The 13446-nt window shown below is 39.0% G+C and overlaps 1 protein-coding gene across 2 annotated transcripts; it reads right to left on the bottom strand.

Moving 5' to 3' along the window:
- Positions 1–224: 224 nt before the first annotated feature.
- Positions 225–13108, bottom strand: STEAP1 (STEAP family member 1). Of its 2 annotated transcripts, XM_061414379.1 has the most exons (5): positions 13025–13108; positions 7122–7237; positions 4296–4808; positions 3328–3492; positions 225–586 (listed from the first exon to the last, which is right to left on the bottom strand). In XM_061414379.1, exons 2-5 carry the CDS (start codon positions 7203–7205, stop codon positions 329–331), a joined length of 1020 nt encoding a protein of 339 aa, XP_061270363.1. In that variant the 5' UTR covers positions 7206–7237; positions 13025–13108; the 3' UTR covers positions 225–328. The 2 variants fall into 2 exon arrangements, with proteins under 2 accessions (XP_061270363.1, XP_061270364.1); XM_061414380.1 differs by lacking the exon at positions 7122–7237.
- Positions 13109–13446: the final 338 nt, after the last annotated feature.

The following is a 13446-nucleotide window of genomic DNA, read 5'->3' as shown; positions in this document are numbered from 1 at the left end:
TATCTTTTTTCATGGCTCATGATAACTTTTAAGGAGTATCAGGGACTGATATTTTAAGGCCTTTTATTATTTATAATGTTATGTAGTCTGATAAATCAGATGTGATTATTTTGTTATGCTCAGCTTTGCTGAACATATGGAATGTGCTAAAGATTAATTTCTCACTTTGAATCAAATCTGAAAGGAAATACACACATTACAAACATCACCCATAAACAAAGAGATATGTTAAGATCCTCAAGTGGTCATTTTATTAAACAAATACAAATTTGAAATGTTTATGATAAAATATATCGATATTGGACAAAAATGTGTATAAACAGCAATTCTACAACTGAGAAGACATCTCAGTTTTATTAATTTTGGTGACATCTTCCCAACCATGTCTAATCTTCAGTATCTTCTTCCTCAAGCACGGCAGGAGTAGTATGACTTTGCATATCAGGACAACAATTGGAAGAAAAACAGCTATCATAAAAGTTGGAGGTGTACGCCATATAAATTGTTTTATATCTACCCATTTATTCCAGGCAAAAATCAATGCATGTATTGTACCCAGCAGAAGGGAAACAATTCCTAGCTTGCTCTGCAAAAGAGAAAAAGAATTATCTTGGTGAGAATGGTTCATTAAGAGTTTATTTCATCCTATATCATCTAGATCTGTTATGTTGCTTAGACATTCTTCCATTCATCTGTTATTATCCACTCATCTTTTTCCACTCTTTCTACATGTGGGTAATGCCTTTGTCTCCAGGCTATTTGAGAAAATTCACAACCATTCTCCTTTTGGTCTCAGATAATCAGTAACACTGTCCTCTCCTTCTCCATACCTTGTTTTTCTCTCTTATGATATTTATTTTATGATGCTCTATCCCCTGTGTATTTGCCTTAATTCTGCTTAACAAGAGACATCTAAACTCAGAAACTCTGTCTTATCATCACAGGATCCCTGTAGAATCAACACAATGATTTGCACATTTTAGGTTCTCAATAAATATTTGTAGGTTGACTGAAGATCAGTGCAAAATCAGCTTGGTACTAGTGATCTTTGTCAATTATAAAGGCAACTAAAGTGATTCAGTTTGAGCAAACCCCAAGAGATGATGAGGGACAGGGAAGCCTGGCAGGCTGCAGTATATGGGGTCATGAAGAGTCAGACATGACTTGGCTACTGAACAACAACAACAAAGTTATTGACGGTGATTTTGGTATATTCATACTAAAGTGAATGATCTTGGCCTTTGTTTAAAAAATCAAACATTTTTGATAAAGTGGAAAAACACTAACAATTATCTCAATGTTTGAACAAAAGAGAGATATGTAGACGTAGACGTGAAGAAAAATTTTAGCTTGCACTAGGATACTTGGCACCATCCAGACAAAGTTTTAAAAATAATTGTTCACCTATGTAGTTTCATGGCATTCTGACAATAGTTCTTCTAGATATCTTTTGACTTCTATTCACTTTATGGGAAATATTCACTAGACTGCTAGAATGAATCCAACTCACAATTATTCAGCAGTGAATAAGCCCCAGTGAATACAATCAAATAGCTAAGTTTATGTTTTTAGATATAAATGTCCAAGGTAAATCATAGAGTAATCAGTTCTTGGATTGTTAATGAAAAGTTTCTAGGTTATTAATTAAAAAATATATGTAGTTGGTTGGAGATTAATTTACCAAATTTGTATTGTGTACATATTATGGGCTAGGTCAGAGAAGGCAATGGCACCCCACTCCAGTACTCTCGCCTGGGAAAATCCTGTGGACGGAGGAGCCTGGTAGGCTGCAGTCCATGGGGTCCCTAAGAGTCGGATACGACTGAGCGACTTCACTTTCACTTTTCACTTTCATGCATTGGAGGAGGAAATGGCAACCCACTCCAGTGTTCTTGCCTGGAGAATCCCAGGGACGGGGGAGTCTGGTGGCCTGCCGTCTATGGGGTCGCACAGAGTCGGACACAACTGAAGCGACCTAGCAGCAGCAGCAGCAGTATGGGCTACGTGTTGTACCTTGAGTGGAATGGGATGGGTTGTCTAGACATAGTGCTTGACTTTATCATTAAATATGTAAAGTGACGCACAGCATATGTGTGACAGGCAGAGCAGTGTAAGAAGAAAGTTATTTAATGAGGAATAGACTTTTGGCTAATATTTAATGGCTATCAAGCTAAACCAACAAAATCAGCAATTATTGTGCTTGGAAAACATGGCACCATCTCTAAACCACATTTGAATAATTCAGAGGGAGACATTCTTTCCAGCTTAATCAGATGATTAAAGTGTCTGTTGGAGTATATGCATGGATGTGTAGAAAGGACAGTGAGGATTAGCTGACTTTGTGAGATTTCTAAAGATGTCCACTCATAAAAGATAGAACACTGTGGTTTAGCATCTTGGCAGTGTTTAGGATTGAATTAAGCTCAGCCTTTTGAATATTGTGACATGGATCCCCTTGTGATTTCTGGCACATTGTTCTTTTTAGGGTATAATCTACCACTAGCAAGTTAACCTTGGTGAATTTGAGATAATTTTGAATTCCAAGAATATTGAGAAACTTCAAGTGAGTAAGTTACAAAAAAACTAACTTGGAAAAAGAAGCCTTTAAAATAAGATACTAAAATAGATAAAATTCCATAGTTTGGTAGATAAAATGCCATAGTTCAAGGAGGATAGTACAAAGCCATGTAACTTAAAAGGCATGAATAAAGTCAGAGACAGACAATTTTTTTTTCTTTCTATCTTTGGAGAACTAAGTAAACAATATTGAATTTCTAAAACATCAAATTTGTTGTTATTAAACAGATAGCAAATGGTCTAATGAGTTTCAAATGTTAGAAATAATATTTTTCTTTGAGCAATGCCTTTTGTATGTGTCTAAAAAACATTTCCCGTATTTATAAGCAAGAGGGAAAATGACAGAAGAGCACATTTTTAATTGGAACAAGTATGAGATCTTCGTTATTGGAAAACCATGTTATTTTTTATGGGTTAAAGTCTATATTCGTGCATGCCAAGTCACTTCAGTCATGTCCGACTCTTTGCTACCCTATGGACTGTAGCCTGCTAGGCTCCTCTATCCATGGGATTCTCCAGGCAAGAATACTGGAGTGGATTGCCATGCCCTCCTCCAGGGGATCTTCCCAACCCAGGGATCGACCAAGATTGAACCTGGTCTCTTATGTCTCCTTGTCATTGGCAGGCAGGCTCTTTACCACTAGCGCCACCTGGGAAGCCCATATACTAAAGTCTATACACTTGATGATAGTATAAGCACAAAAAGATTTACCTTGCTGAGGAGTCAGAGTTATTTTGTATATAATTTACCTGAATATAGTGAAATTCTCTCCATGTCAGAGAATCACTCACAGATGGAATAGATGTCACAGCCAATAGAGCTAGTATTGCAAGTGCCACGATTCCCAGTGATACATAAATTTCCATTCTCCAAACATCATGTTCAATCCAGGCATTTTCGTTATTTTGTTGGACCTAACAGAGGATGAAAAGAGGAAGGAAAAATATGCAAACAGCATTTGTTTCCAGTGTAAGAACCTCCTTCCATGCTCCCTCTACTGTGGAGGACCTGATAACTAGCTGTGCTTAGTTGCTCAGTCATGTCCGACTGTTTTCAACCTCAAGGATTGTAGCCCACTAGGCTCCTCTGTCCCTGGGGATTTTCCAGGCAAGAATACTGGAGTGGGTTGCCACGCCCTCCTTCAGGGGATCTTCCCAACCCAGGGATTGAAACCAGGTCTCCCGCGTTGCAGGCGGATTCTTTACCGTCTGAGCCATCAGGGAAGCCCCCTGATAACTAGGGGCTTCCACAAATTTATGACGGTATTTTTTGCATTTCTCTAAGAGAAATGACATAGGCGCTATTAACCTCCTTCCTTGAATGCAACATTTATATAATCTGTTTTATTAATTTATATAATAGCTAATGGTTAGAATTGTCATATGTGGTAAAGAAGCAGAAAATACTAAGAGTTAGCATTAAAAATAAACCTTCTGAGGGTGGTAGAAGATTGAAATGTGGCTCTGTCCATGAACAAAACACTTATTTGTGTTGTTAAAGTTGTAGCTTACTATTTTCAGCTTAAAAAACATTCCTCATGTAGAATTATACAACCAAGCCTAGTAAAGAGTTATAAAAAAATTTTTTTTTAGAACAGAATACTTTCCCAACACAGGGTTTCAATAGAGGTTTGGGGGTACTGATATTAAAATAAGAAAGAGTTGATTTGTTAGGAGACTTAGACTTTTTAGTTTAATGGTCAGCCATGTCATCCTACCTGTTGATATGCCCAGTTCAGCAACCTATATCTGTAGGATCGCCTCATCGGATAGGATAAACTGTAAATTGCATGTAGTACAGCAAAAAAGAAACTGAGAAGACCAAACTGCTTTCTTGTTACCATCCACCTATCCAACCAGTGCGGAAATTTCTTATACTTAGTTCCATTATGAAGCTGCACAACTGCTGCTATCACACCTGGCAAATAAACCAGTGCCAAGAGGGTGATGGAAACCATTGGCAAGACTTTGTTGATGACCAGGATTGGAATTTTATAAAAATACTGTTGATGGGAAGTCACAAAAGGGTGAATTATTTCCCTCACAAGAGTGTAGAGAAAAGTCAGAGATGATACAATAGCGGCGATTTTAATTGGCAAGCGCCACTTTGGAAAGAGTTTCTGTTTTTGCTGAAGCTCTGGGGGGCAATCAAATTCATCAAAATGGGTTGTTTGGTGCAAGTGCAAAAGCACATGTCTTTTCAGCATGCCGATCTCTTCTGAGTCTTTATTCTACAAAGGAAAGAAAATAAACATCTTAAAATTGAACAAAACAATGGGATGTCTCTCAAACTAATTACTTACTGTTCATTGTGCTTATCAGTAAAAAAGGACATTTAGAACCCTACTTTCGGATACTGATTAACTGAAGATGGCATACACTACGTGGCAATGATCAAAGGTGCACTTAGATATCCTATCTTTGTTGGCTGCTGCTAAGTAGCTTCAATCGTGTCCGACTCTGTGTGATCCCATAGACGGCAGCCCACCAGGCTCCTCTGTCCCTGGGATTCTCCAGGCAAGAACACTGGAGTGGGTTGCCATTTCCTTCTCCAATGCATGCATGCATGCTAGGTCCCTTCAGTTGTGTCCAACTCTGTGCGACCCTATGGACAGCAGCCCACCAGGCTCCTCTACCCACAGGATTCTCTAGGCAAGAATAGTGGAGTGGGTTGCCATTTCCTTCTCTTTGTTGGGGTTCTCCATAATTTATGTTACTCATTTTTCTTTAAGTCAGAAGAAATATATGCTTCAGATACATTCACTAGATCTCAGACCACTGTGTTTCTATCTTAAAAGCATAAAAGAATGAAATAATGCAATTGGGAAACAAAAACCAAAAAACTAAAAAAAAAAAAATCCAGTAATCCTTGGTAAAAATAATAACACTTATAAATTATCATAGTCGTATTTGTTTTATAATTCTTTTGGACAACTCTTTGTGAAGATCTGAAGAATGAATTCTTTATTCATTCAAGTACAAAGGGCCAGGAATAATGCAGTCGTTACTATTAGACAAAAACATGTAATTTGCATCATGTAGTCTTTTTAAAAAATTAATTATTATCGGAGTACAGTTGATTTACAATGTTGTGTTAGTCTCTGCTGTACAGCAAAGTGAATCAGTTATACGTATACATATATCCACTCTCTTTTAGATTCTTTCCCCAGATAGGTCATTACAGACTATTGAGTAGAGTTCTCTATGCTGTACAGTAGGTTTTAATTAATTATCTATTTTATATTTGGTAGTGTGTATATGTCAAGCCCAGTCTCCCAATTTCTCTCTCTCCCCCATCCCATAGACTTATAGTCACAAAATATTTCATTTGTATAAATACTAACAGATAAATTGTTAAATGGTACAAAGACTATGTAAGGAGTTAAATCCCACAGGGATGATCTATTTCCTGAGAAAGTTATATTTCTTTACCCAGTTGCATTTATAGGTAGTCAACGATTCAAAAATTTGCATTGAGAAGTTTGTCACTTCCACAACTGACTGATATAGCAGCAAATTAAAAAAAAATAGGAACTTATATCAGGGTTTCATATTGTGTTACTTTATGAATAAATTTCTCACTCAATATGTTATTTCTAATTTCTTATAGCTCTATATGCAGACCTATAACATTTTAATGCTCAAAATGATAGTGATTATCTTATTTCCTCACGTTCTGCAGAGTAACTTTAATTCACATAGTTCTGTATCATTTTTCGTGTTTAAAAATGACCTCTTGACCTTTGACTTTTACTTTCAGTAATAAATCACTGCTACATCCAGTAATTTTTCCAATTACTTCATTTAGAAGGGAGCTGAGCATAATATAGATTTTGCCATCTCTGCATTTAAAATAGTCCACTGAGATCAATTTTCTGGTTAAGGGTGAAGAATTATGGGACAGCAAGCAAGACAGTTCACTCGAAAAATGAAAATGATTTTATGTACATTTTAAACAGTATCTACTTGTACTACTTAATTTTTTCTATTAAGATAACTAAGATAAAATAAATACTTTCTGTTAAAATTGTAGTTGATATCAGTTGGGAAGGTAAAAAGTTTGGAACCAATATTTTCCACCACTCATTAAGTCAGATAAGTTAATAAAAAGCATTTAATCTTGATGTGGGGTAAAAGTGTGACAGATGATTCTTACTCCAAAATTGAATTTATTTGGTTAAATAGTGAATCGTCAATTAACTTGATGATCTCTTGGTAAGATGCCATGTGCCTATGAAAAAGCACATTTGCGAAACTACTGTTATATGGGCAGTGATGACTTGTTCAAAAACCTTAGACCCACAGAATGTTAGAAAGAACTGGAAGGGCCTTGGAGCTGATCTGGATTTTCAGCGACTTATTCAAGGTTATTTGGCTAAGTTCATGACCATCAAGGTACAACTTCTCTTATAGCCCACAGTGCCCTTTACCCATCACAATATCAGTACCAGGAATCAGAGCAAAGGGTGAAAATCACTTTTTTATAACATTAGGAGATACTGAACAACATTTGAATTATTTATAGATTTTAATTATTATTTTACCAAATAATCATCTTCTTCTAGATTTCTCCTAGGCTTCATTTTCCAAAGTTCTTCTTGGTTTGTGATGTCTTGTCTGCTCTCCATTTAATTCTATAAAATAGTATGGCTTCAGCCACCTATAAAAATAAAAATTACTGTCTTCATGTCTATGCTATTTATGATATTAATGTTTGATAGGGAAATATGAAAAATTAACTCATATGAGGGCTAGTGTGAGAAAATACAGTTTAAAATACAGTGACTGACTCATTTAACCTCACATTATAATCTGTAAAAATTCAAACAAGTGCTCTTGTGTCAATAGTGAGTGTATTTCTTTGTCCAGCTATCAGTGCAATGAATGACCCAAGTATCTATATGGAATTCAAAGAGTCAGAAGTTGCCTTTTATTTTAGGAGACTTTAACTTCAGGTGTTCATTTGGAGGAAAGTCAACTCCCCTCAAAGATAAATAGAATTGGGAATGCAGTTTTTCAAGAGTAACAATATTGTCAGTGACAGTTAGAGTTCGATGCTATAAGATTATACTTCAGGAAGCTGTGTTTTAATAGACTTTTGGGGTTGACACGAATGTGAAACAATAGTGAAATGATTTTATGGGGATATGTATTCTTAGTTTCAGAAAACAAACAGAATAGACAGTCTAGTAAGGTGAATCCTAATAGCACCATGAAGGACTGAAATGTTCTATATTCAGTGTGCCATTTTCCCATCAGAGTTACAGACGTGGTTTTGTTGGTAAGACATGCATTTCTAGTATTTTTCCAGTGGGGTTGTTGAGATGTATTCAGTCACTGACATGCGCACTCTCCTGGTTAGCCCTAAGGAAATTATTTTGTCACACTTCCTACCAGATAAAAGATGCCTAATGAATTATGGACAGAGGTTTGTGACACTGTACAGGAGACAGGGATCAAGACCATCCCCAAGAAAAAGAAATGCAAAAAAGCAAAATAGCTATCTGAGGAGGCCTTACAGATAGCTGTGAAAATAAGAGAAGTGAAAAGCAAAGGAGAAAAGGAAAGATATACCCATTTGAATGCAGAGTTCCAAAGAATAGCAAGGAGAGATAAGAAAGCCTTCCTCAGCGATCAGTGCAAAGAAATAGAGGAAAATAATAGAATGGGAAAGACTAGAGATCTCTTGAAGAAAATTAGAGATACCAAGGGAACATTTCATGCAAAGATGGGCTCAATAAAGAACAGGAATGGTATGGATCTAACAGAAGCAGAGGTATTAAGAAGAGGTGGCAAGAATACACAGAAGAACTGTACAAAAAAGATCTTCATGACCCAGATAATCACGATGGTGTGATCACTCACCTAGAGCCAGACATCCTAGAACGTGAAGTAAAATGGGCCTTAGGAAGCATCATTATGAACAAGCTAGTGGAGGTGATGGAATTCCAGTTGAGCGATTTCAAATCCTAAAAGATGATGCTGTGAAAGTGCTGCACTCAATATGCCAGCAAATTTGGAGAACTCAGCAGTGGCCACAGGACTGGCAAAGGTCAGTTTTCATTCCAATCCCAAAGAAAGGCAATGTCAAAGAATGCTCAAACTAACTGCACAATTGCACTCATCTCACATACTAGTAGAGTAATGCTCAAAATTCTCCAGGCCAGACTTCAATAATACGTGAACTGTGAACTTCCAGATGTTCAAGCTGGATTTAGAAAAGGCAGAGGAACCAGAGATCAAATTGCCAACATCCGCTGGATCATGGAAAAAGCAAGAGAGTTCCAGAAAAACATCTATTTCTGCTTTATTGACTATGCCAAAGACTTTGACTGTGTGGACCACAGCAAACGCTGGAATATTCTGAAAGAGATGGGAATACCAGACCACCTGATCTGCCTCTTGAGAAATCTGTATGCAGGTCAGGAAGCAACAGCTAGAACTGGACGTGGAACTACAGACTGGTTCCAAATCAGGAAAGGAGTACGTCAAGGCTGTATATTGTCACCCTGCTTGTTTAACTTACATGCATAGTACATCAGGAGAAATGCCAGGCTGGATGAAGCACCAACTGGAATCAAGATTGCCAGGAGAAATATCAATAACCTCAGATATGCAGATGACACCACCCATATGGCAGAAGGTGGAGAAGAACTAAAGAAACTCTTGATGAAAGTGAAAGAGAAGAGTGAAAAAGTTAGCTTAAAGGTCAACATTCAGAAATCTAAGATCATGGCATCGGTCCCATCACTTCATGGCAAATAGATGGGGAAACAGTGGAAAGAATGGCAGACTTTATTTTTTGGGGGGGCTCCAAAATCACTGCAGATGGTGACTGCAGCCATGAATTTAAAGGACTCTTACTCCTTGGAAGGAAAGTTATAACCAACCTAGATAGCATATTAAAAAGCAGAGACATTACTTTGCCAACAAAGGTCTGTCTTGTCAAGGCTATGGTTTTTCCTGTGGTCATGTATGGATGTGAGAGTTGGACTGTGAAGAAAGCTGAGTGCCAAAGAATTGATGCTTTTGAACTGTGGTGTTGGAGAAACTCTTGAGAGTCCCTTGGACTGCAAGGAGATCAAACCAGTCCATCCTAAAGGAAATCAGTCCTGAATATTCATTGGAAGGACTGATGTTGAAGCTGAAACTCCAATACTTTGGCCACCTGATGCGAAGAACTGACTCATTTGAAAAGACCCTGATGCTGGGAAAGATTGAAGGCAGGAGGAGAAGGGGAGGACAGAGGATGAGATGGTTGAATGGTAGCATCGACTCAATGGACATGAGTTTGAGTAAACTCCAGGGGTTAGTGATGGACAGGGAGGCCTGGCGTGCTGCAGCCCATGGGGTCTGAACTGAACTGAACTTTCTTTAACACCCTTCACAGATCCTCCCCTGGGCTTGGTGTAACATTTTTTAGGAAAGGGAAACATATGATGTCACAATATTATTCACTGTTTTATTAGTTCTAAATTTATTTCCATAGGAATACATCACCAATTTGTCCATTATGAAATTCAATAAGAAAACAGATTATCTATACAACCATTTGACTGATAGAAACATTCCAAGTGTTTCTGAATTTTGTTTTTGTTGTTTAGTCGCTAAATCATGGCTGACTCTTTTGTGACTCCATGGACTACAGCCTTCTAGGCTCAGCTGTTCATGGGATTTTAGACCACTTGTCATACTTTATTAAGTGGAAAGTTGTTTCCAGTAGTTTAAAACACATCAAAACATTCTCCAACTTAAAATAATTATTTGTTTTTAATTTTTAGCTGTGCTGGGCAGCATGTGGGATCTTAGTTCCCAACCAGGGATCAAACTTGCATGCCCTGTATTGGAAACACAGAGTCTTCACCACTGGACCACGGCGTGGCGGGGGGCGGGGACAGGGGGGGGGCGGTCCCCGTTCTCCAACTTTTAGAGGTTTGAGCTTCACAAAGAATAAAGTGGAGCCATCTTTACATAATGCCAACATGTGCCTTTGTTGAAGTGCTCTGAGAACATTTTCCATCTGTTGCTTGTTTCAAAATTTCACAATATTCATGATAAAATTATTTGTTTTGGTCTACCCACATTTTTTTCCCACTTATTTTTATGATCTAAAACACATCTCCTATCCAAAGAAATGCCCTCTTTTGGCCACAGATATGGGCATGTGACTCAGTCTTGACTAATGACAGTTCTCTATTCTGTTCATCACACTGATTATTCGGGAGATGGTACACATCTCTATTTGAGCCAAATAGAGTCCTTCTCTGATATATTTATATTTGAAAGTGGAAGATAAATACAAAATGTCTTTAACATTTTGTTATATTGGGATGATACAAGCCTCCATGCCTTCTTCTGCATGCTGAAAGGAGGAAGGTGTCTTCAACAGGACAGAAGCAAGCCAACACACAGGAGCCTAGGCAACAAATGAGGACAGACACAGAAGAGACCTGGCATATTCAAGTATATAGAGTCTCTGAAACCAGATCCTGAATTTTTTGGTTACACAAGCCAATATATTACCTATTTTGCTTGTTAGTTTGAGTTGGGTGTGTATCACTGGCAGTTGAAAGAGTTTCGAGTACAGCATATGCCAATCGTCAAGTATCTATGAATGCAAACCTATGACCGACAATAAGCAGGAAAAGGAGAAAAGAGATTTCATGTCTGCTCTGGAGCAGTTTATAATCTATTTCCTTAAGAAGTATTATTCCAAATCATTTGGTGATCTAACCAACATTATTATTGTGGTAATTTGGGAGTTTGCATGTGACTAGGAATACAAGTTCTATCTATTGTAATCAAAGACAAATAATTCACTATGTTTAGAAGATGTTTTAACTGTAAGTTTCAGGATGGTAAAGATTGTAACATACAAATCTATACTTATTCAATATTAAGTCATTAATCATACTGTGAACAAGGTAGGCAGTGGGAATATAAAGTTAAATGAGATGAAGACTCTGCTTTCAAAAACCTCAAAGTTTAGGAGACAAGGCAGACATTTCAAGAACTGACTACACAGTAGTGCAGTGTATAGGAAAGGAAGACAAAATTTTATGGACAGAAGGAGGCATGAGAAGGGTGAAGGCTTCATCTGGCCCTGGCCCTGGGGCATCTAGCAAGCTGGCAGAATTTGCTGACTGAGGGCCACTGTGTACAGAATCTGGGTGCAAAGCCGGAGTGGCCCTGTGGAGGTATCCAACCATTCATCTGTGTGGTAGGAAGACCATGTGGGAGAGCAAAGGAAAAACCCCAGGCGGCAAGGGCGCTTGTTAACTGTGTCGCCCACAGTCCTCTTTGTGCCCTGAAGCCAAGAAAATATCAGTCAAGTAAAATATGTTGGTTTCCCTCACACAGTAACCAAATGTATAATTTAAGTTCTACAATAAAATTTTTTCATCAACAAAAACAACAGGAAACAGCACAGTATTCAGATGTTAGGAACTCCAGAATTTGATCCATTAAAACCCAAAGTATATTTCTTTCATCTCCATTAAAACCCAAAGTGTATTTCTGATGTGACTGTTCCAGTTTGCTGTAGCAGGACCTGAGGTTCCTGCTAAATATTAACACAGCCCAACTGACTATGTTAATGTCAAAGAATTTAGAATATGAAGAAACTCAATGACTGGGATACATCGTGAGTTTTGTTGCATTTCCAAACCTTCTATCTATACTTTCAACTGCAAACTACCACATTTAACTATGTGAACCAGAGATATTTTTCTTCACTGGGCCGTGTTGTTAGGCATTGCTTCCTCCCTGTGCTTAACATTCTGTGCTAAATGAGCGAACTTTTATTAACAGAAGAAGAAAAAGTTTTTAAACAAAAAAAAGAACAGAGTCGGGAATTTGGAAGTGTTGGTAAATTTGATGTCTACAAACTTCTTCCAGTGGTTTTGACCTCTGACAAATATAAAGCCTTGATTGACTGGAGGGAATTTGAACCCCAACCAGATCCTGAGAGTCAGACTAATGTTCCCAGGACTTAAAATAAAAACTTTCTGTTACAGGAACCCTGAAGACAAGTTGCACGATTTTAAGTGCTGTATACCAATCATTCATCAATGCTATACAAACTCGTGACGCTTTTGCCAAGTTGGAAAACTTGCCATCAGAGCTCGACCTTAGGACAAACTTAACAACCCATCATATCCCCTGAGTCCCCAGCGAGAATGTTCTTCTGTGAGTCCCTGTCTGCCAGCCCCTGGACCGGCCTCAATGGAGCTGTGTGTTCTGTGGAGAGTTCGCTGGAAGGCAGCGCGTCCCGAAGCGGCTCACAAGGGGCAAATTGAGCTGTGCTCGCCCACAAGCGCCGCCGCCCGAGTCCTGGGACGGATCGCAACCCGCTACACCCCTCCCGAGGCTAGGAGCCGGCGCCCGGCTTCGCAGGGACACCCAGAGGCAGGGAGCAAGGGGAACCAGAACGATTCAAGGGACTCACCCGCTTCTCGTCGTGACCTGACGGTAAGTTGCGGCCACAGCGCCAGCCCGGAGGTGCCAGTCAGCCCCACGCGGCGCCCGTGCCTTCAGAGAGCTTGCCTAAGCTCCCGGGGCAGACCCCGCCTCCTTGTCAATTGCCCGTCCAGCGCCACCTGCCGGTGCCCGGCGTTGCCAGGCTCCTACTTGACTGGACAGTCCTGGGAGGTCCCAGAACCCATCTTAGGTTTTTCCCCTACCGAGCCATCCGACCACTCCCGTTTTCCTTTCAGAGAGCCGGGTCCTCTGCCTGAGGTCGACTCCGCCCCCTCTCGATCCTCGATTTTCTTTCCTTTCCTTTTCTTTACCTTCCTTCTCTCCGTCTCTCTCTCCCTTCTTTCTCCTCGCCTTTCTTTAATCTCCCAACTATTGAACATTCATACAGTT

Source organism: Bos javanicus, chromosome 4, assembly GCF_032452875.1.
Source record: "Bos javanicus breed banteng chromosome 4, ARS-OSU_banteng_1.0, whole genome shotgun sequence".
NCBI classification, from domain to species: domain Eukaryota; kingdom Metazoa; phylum Chordata; class Mammalia; order Artiodactyla; family Bovidae; genus Bos; species Bos javanicus.
Note: the sequence above shows the minus strand (reverse complement) of the source record. Positions and strands in the feature narration are given on the sequence as shown.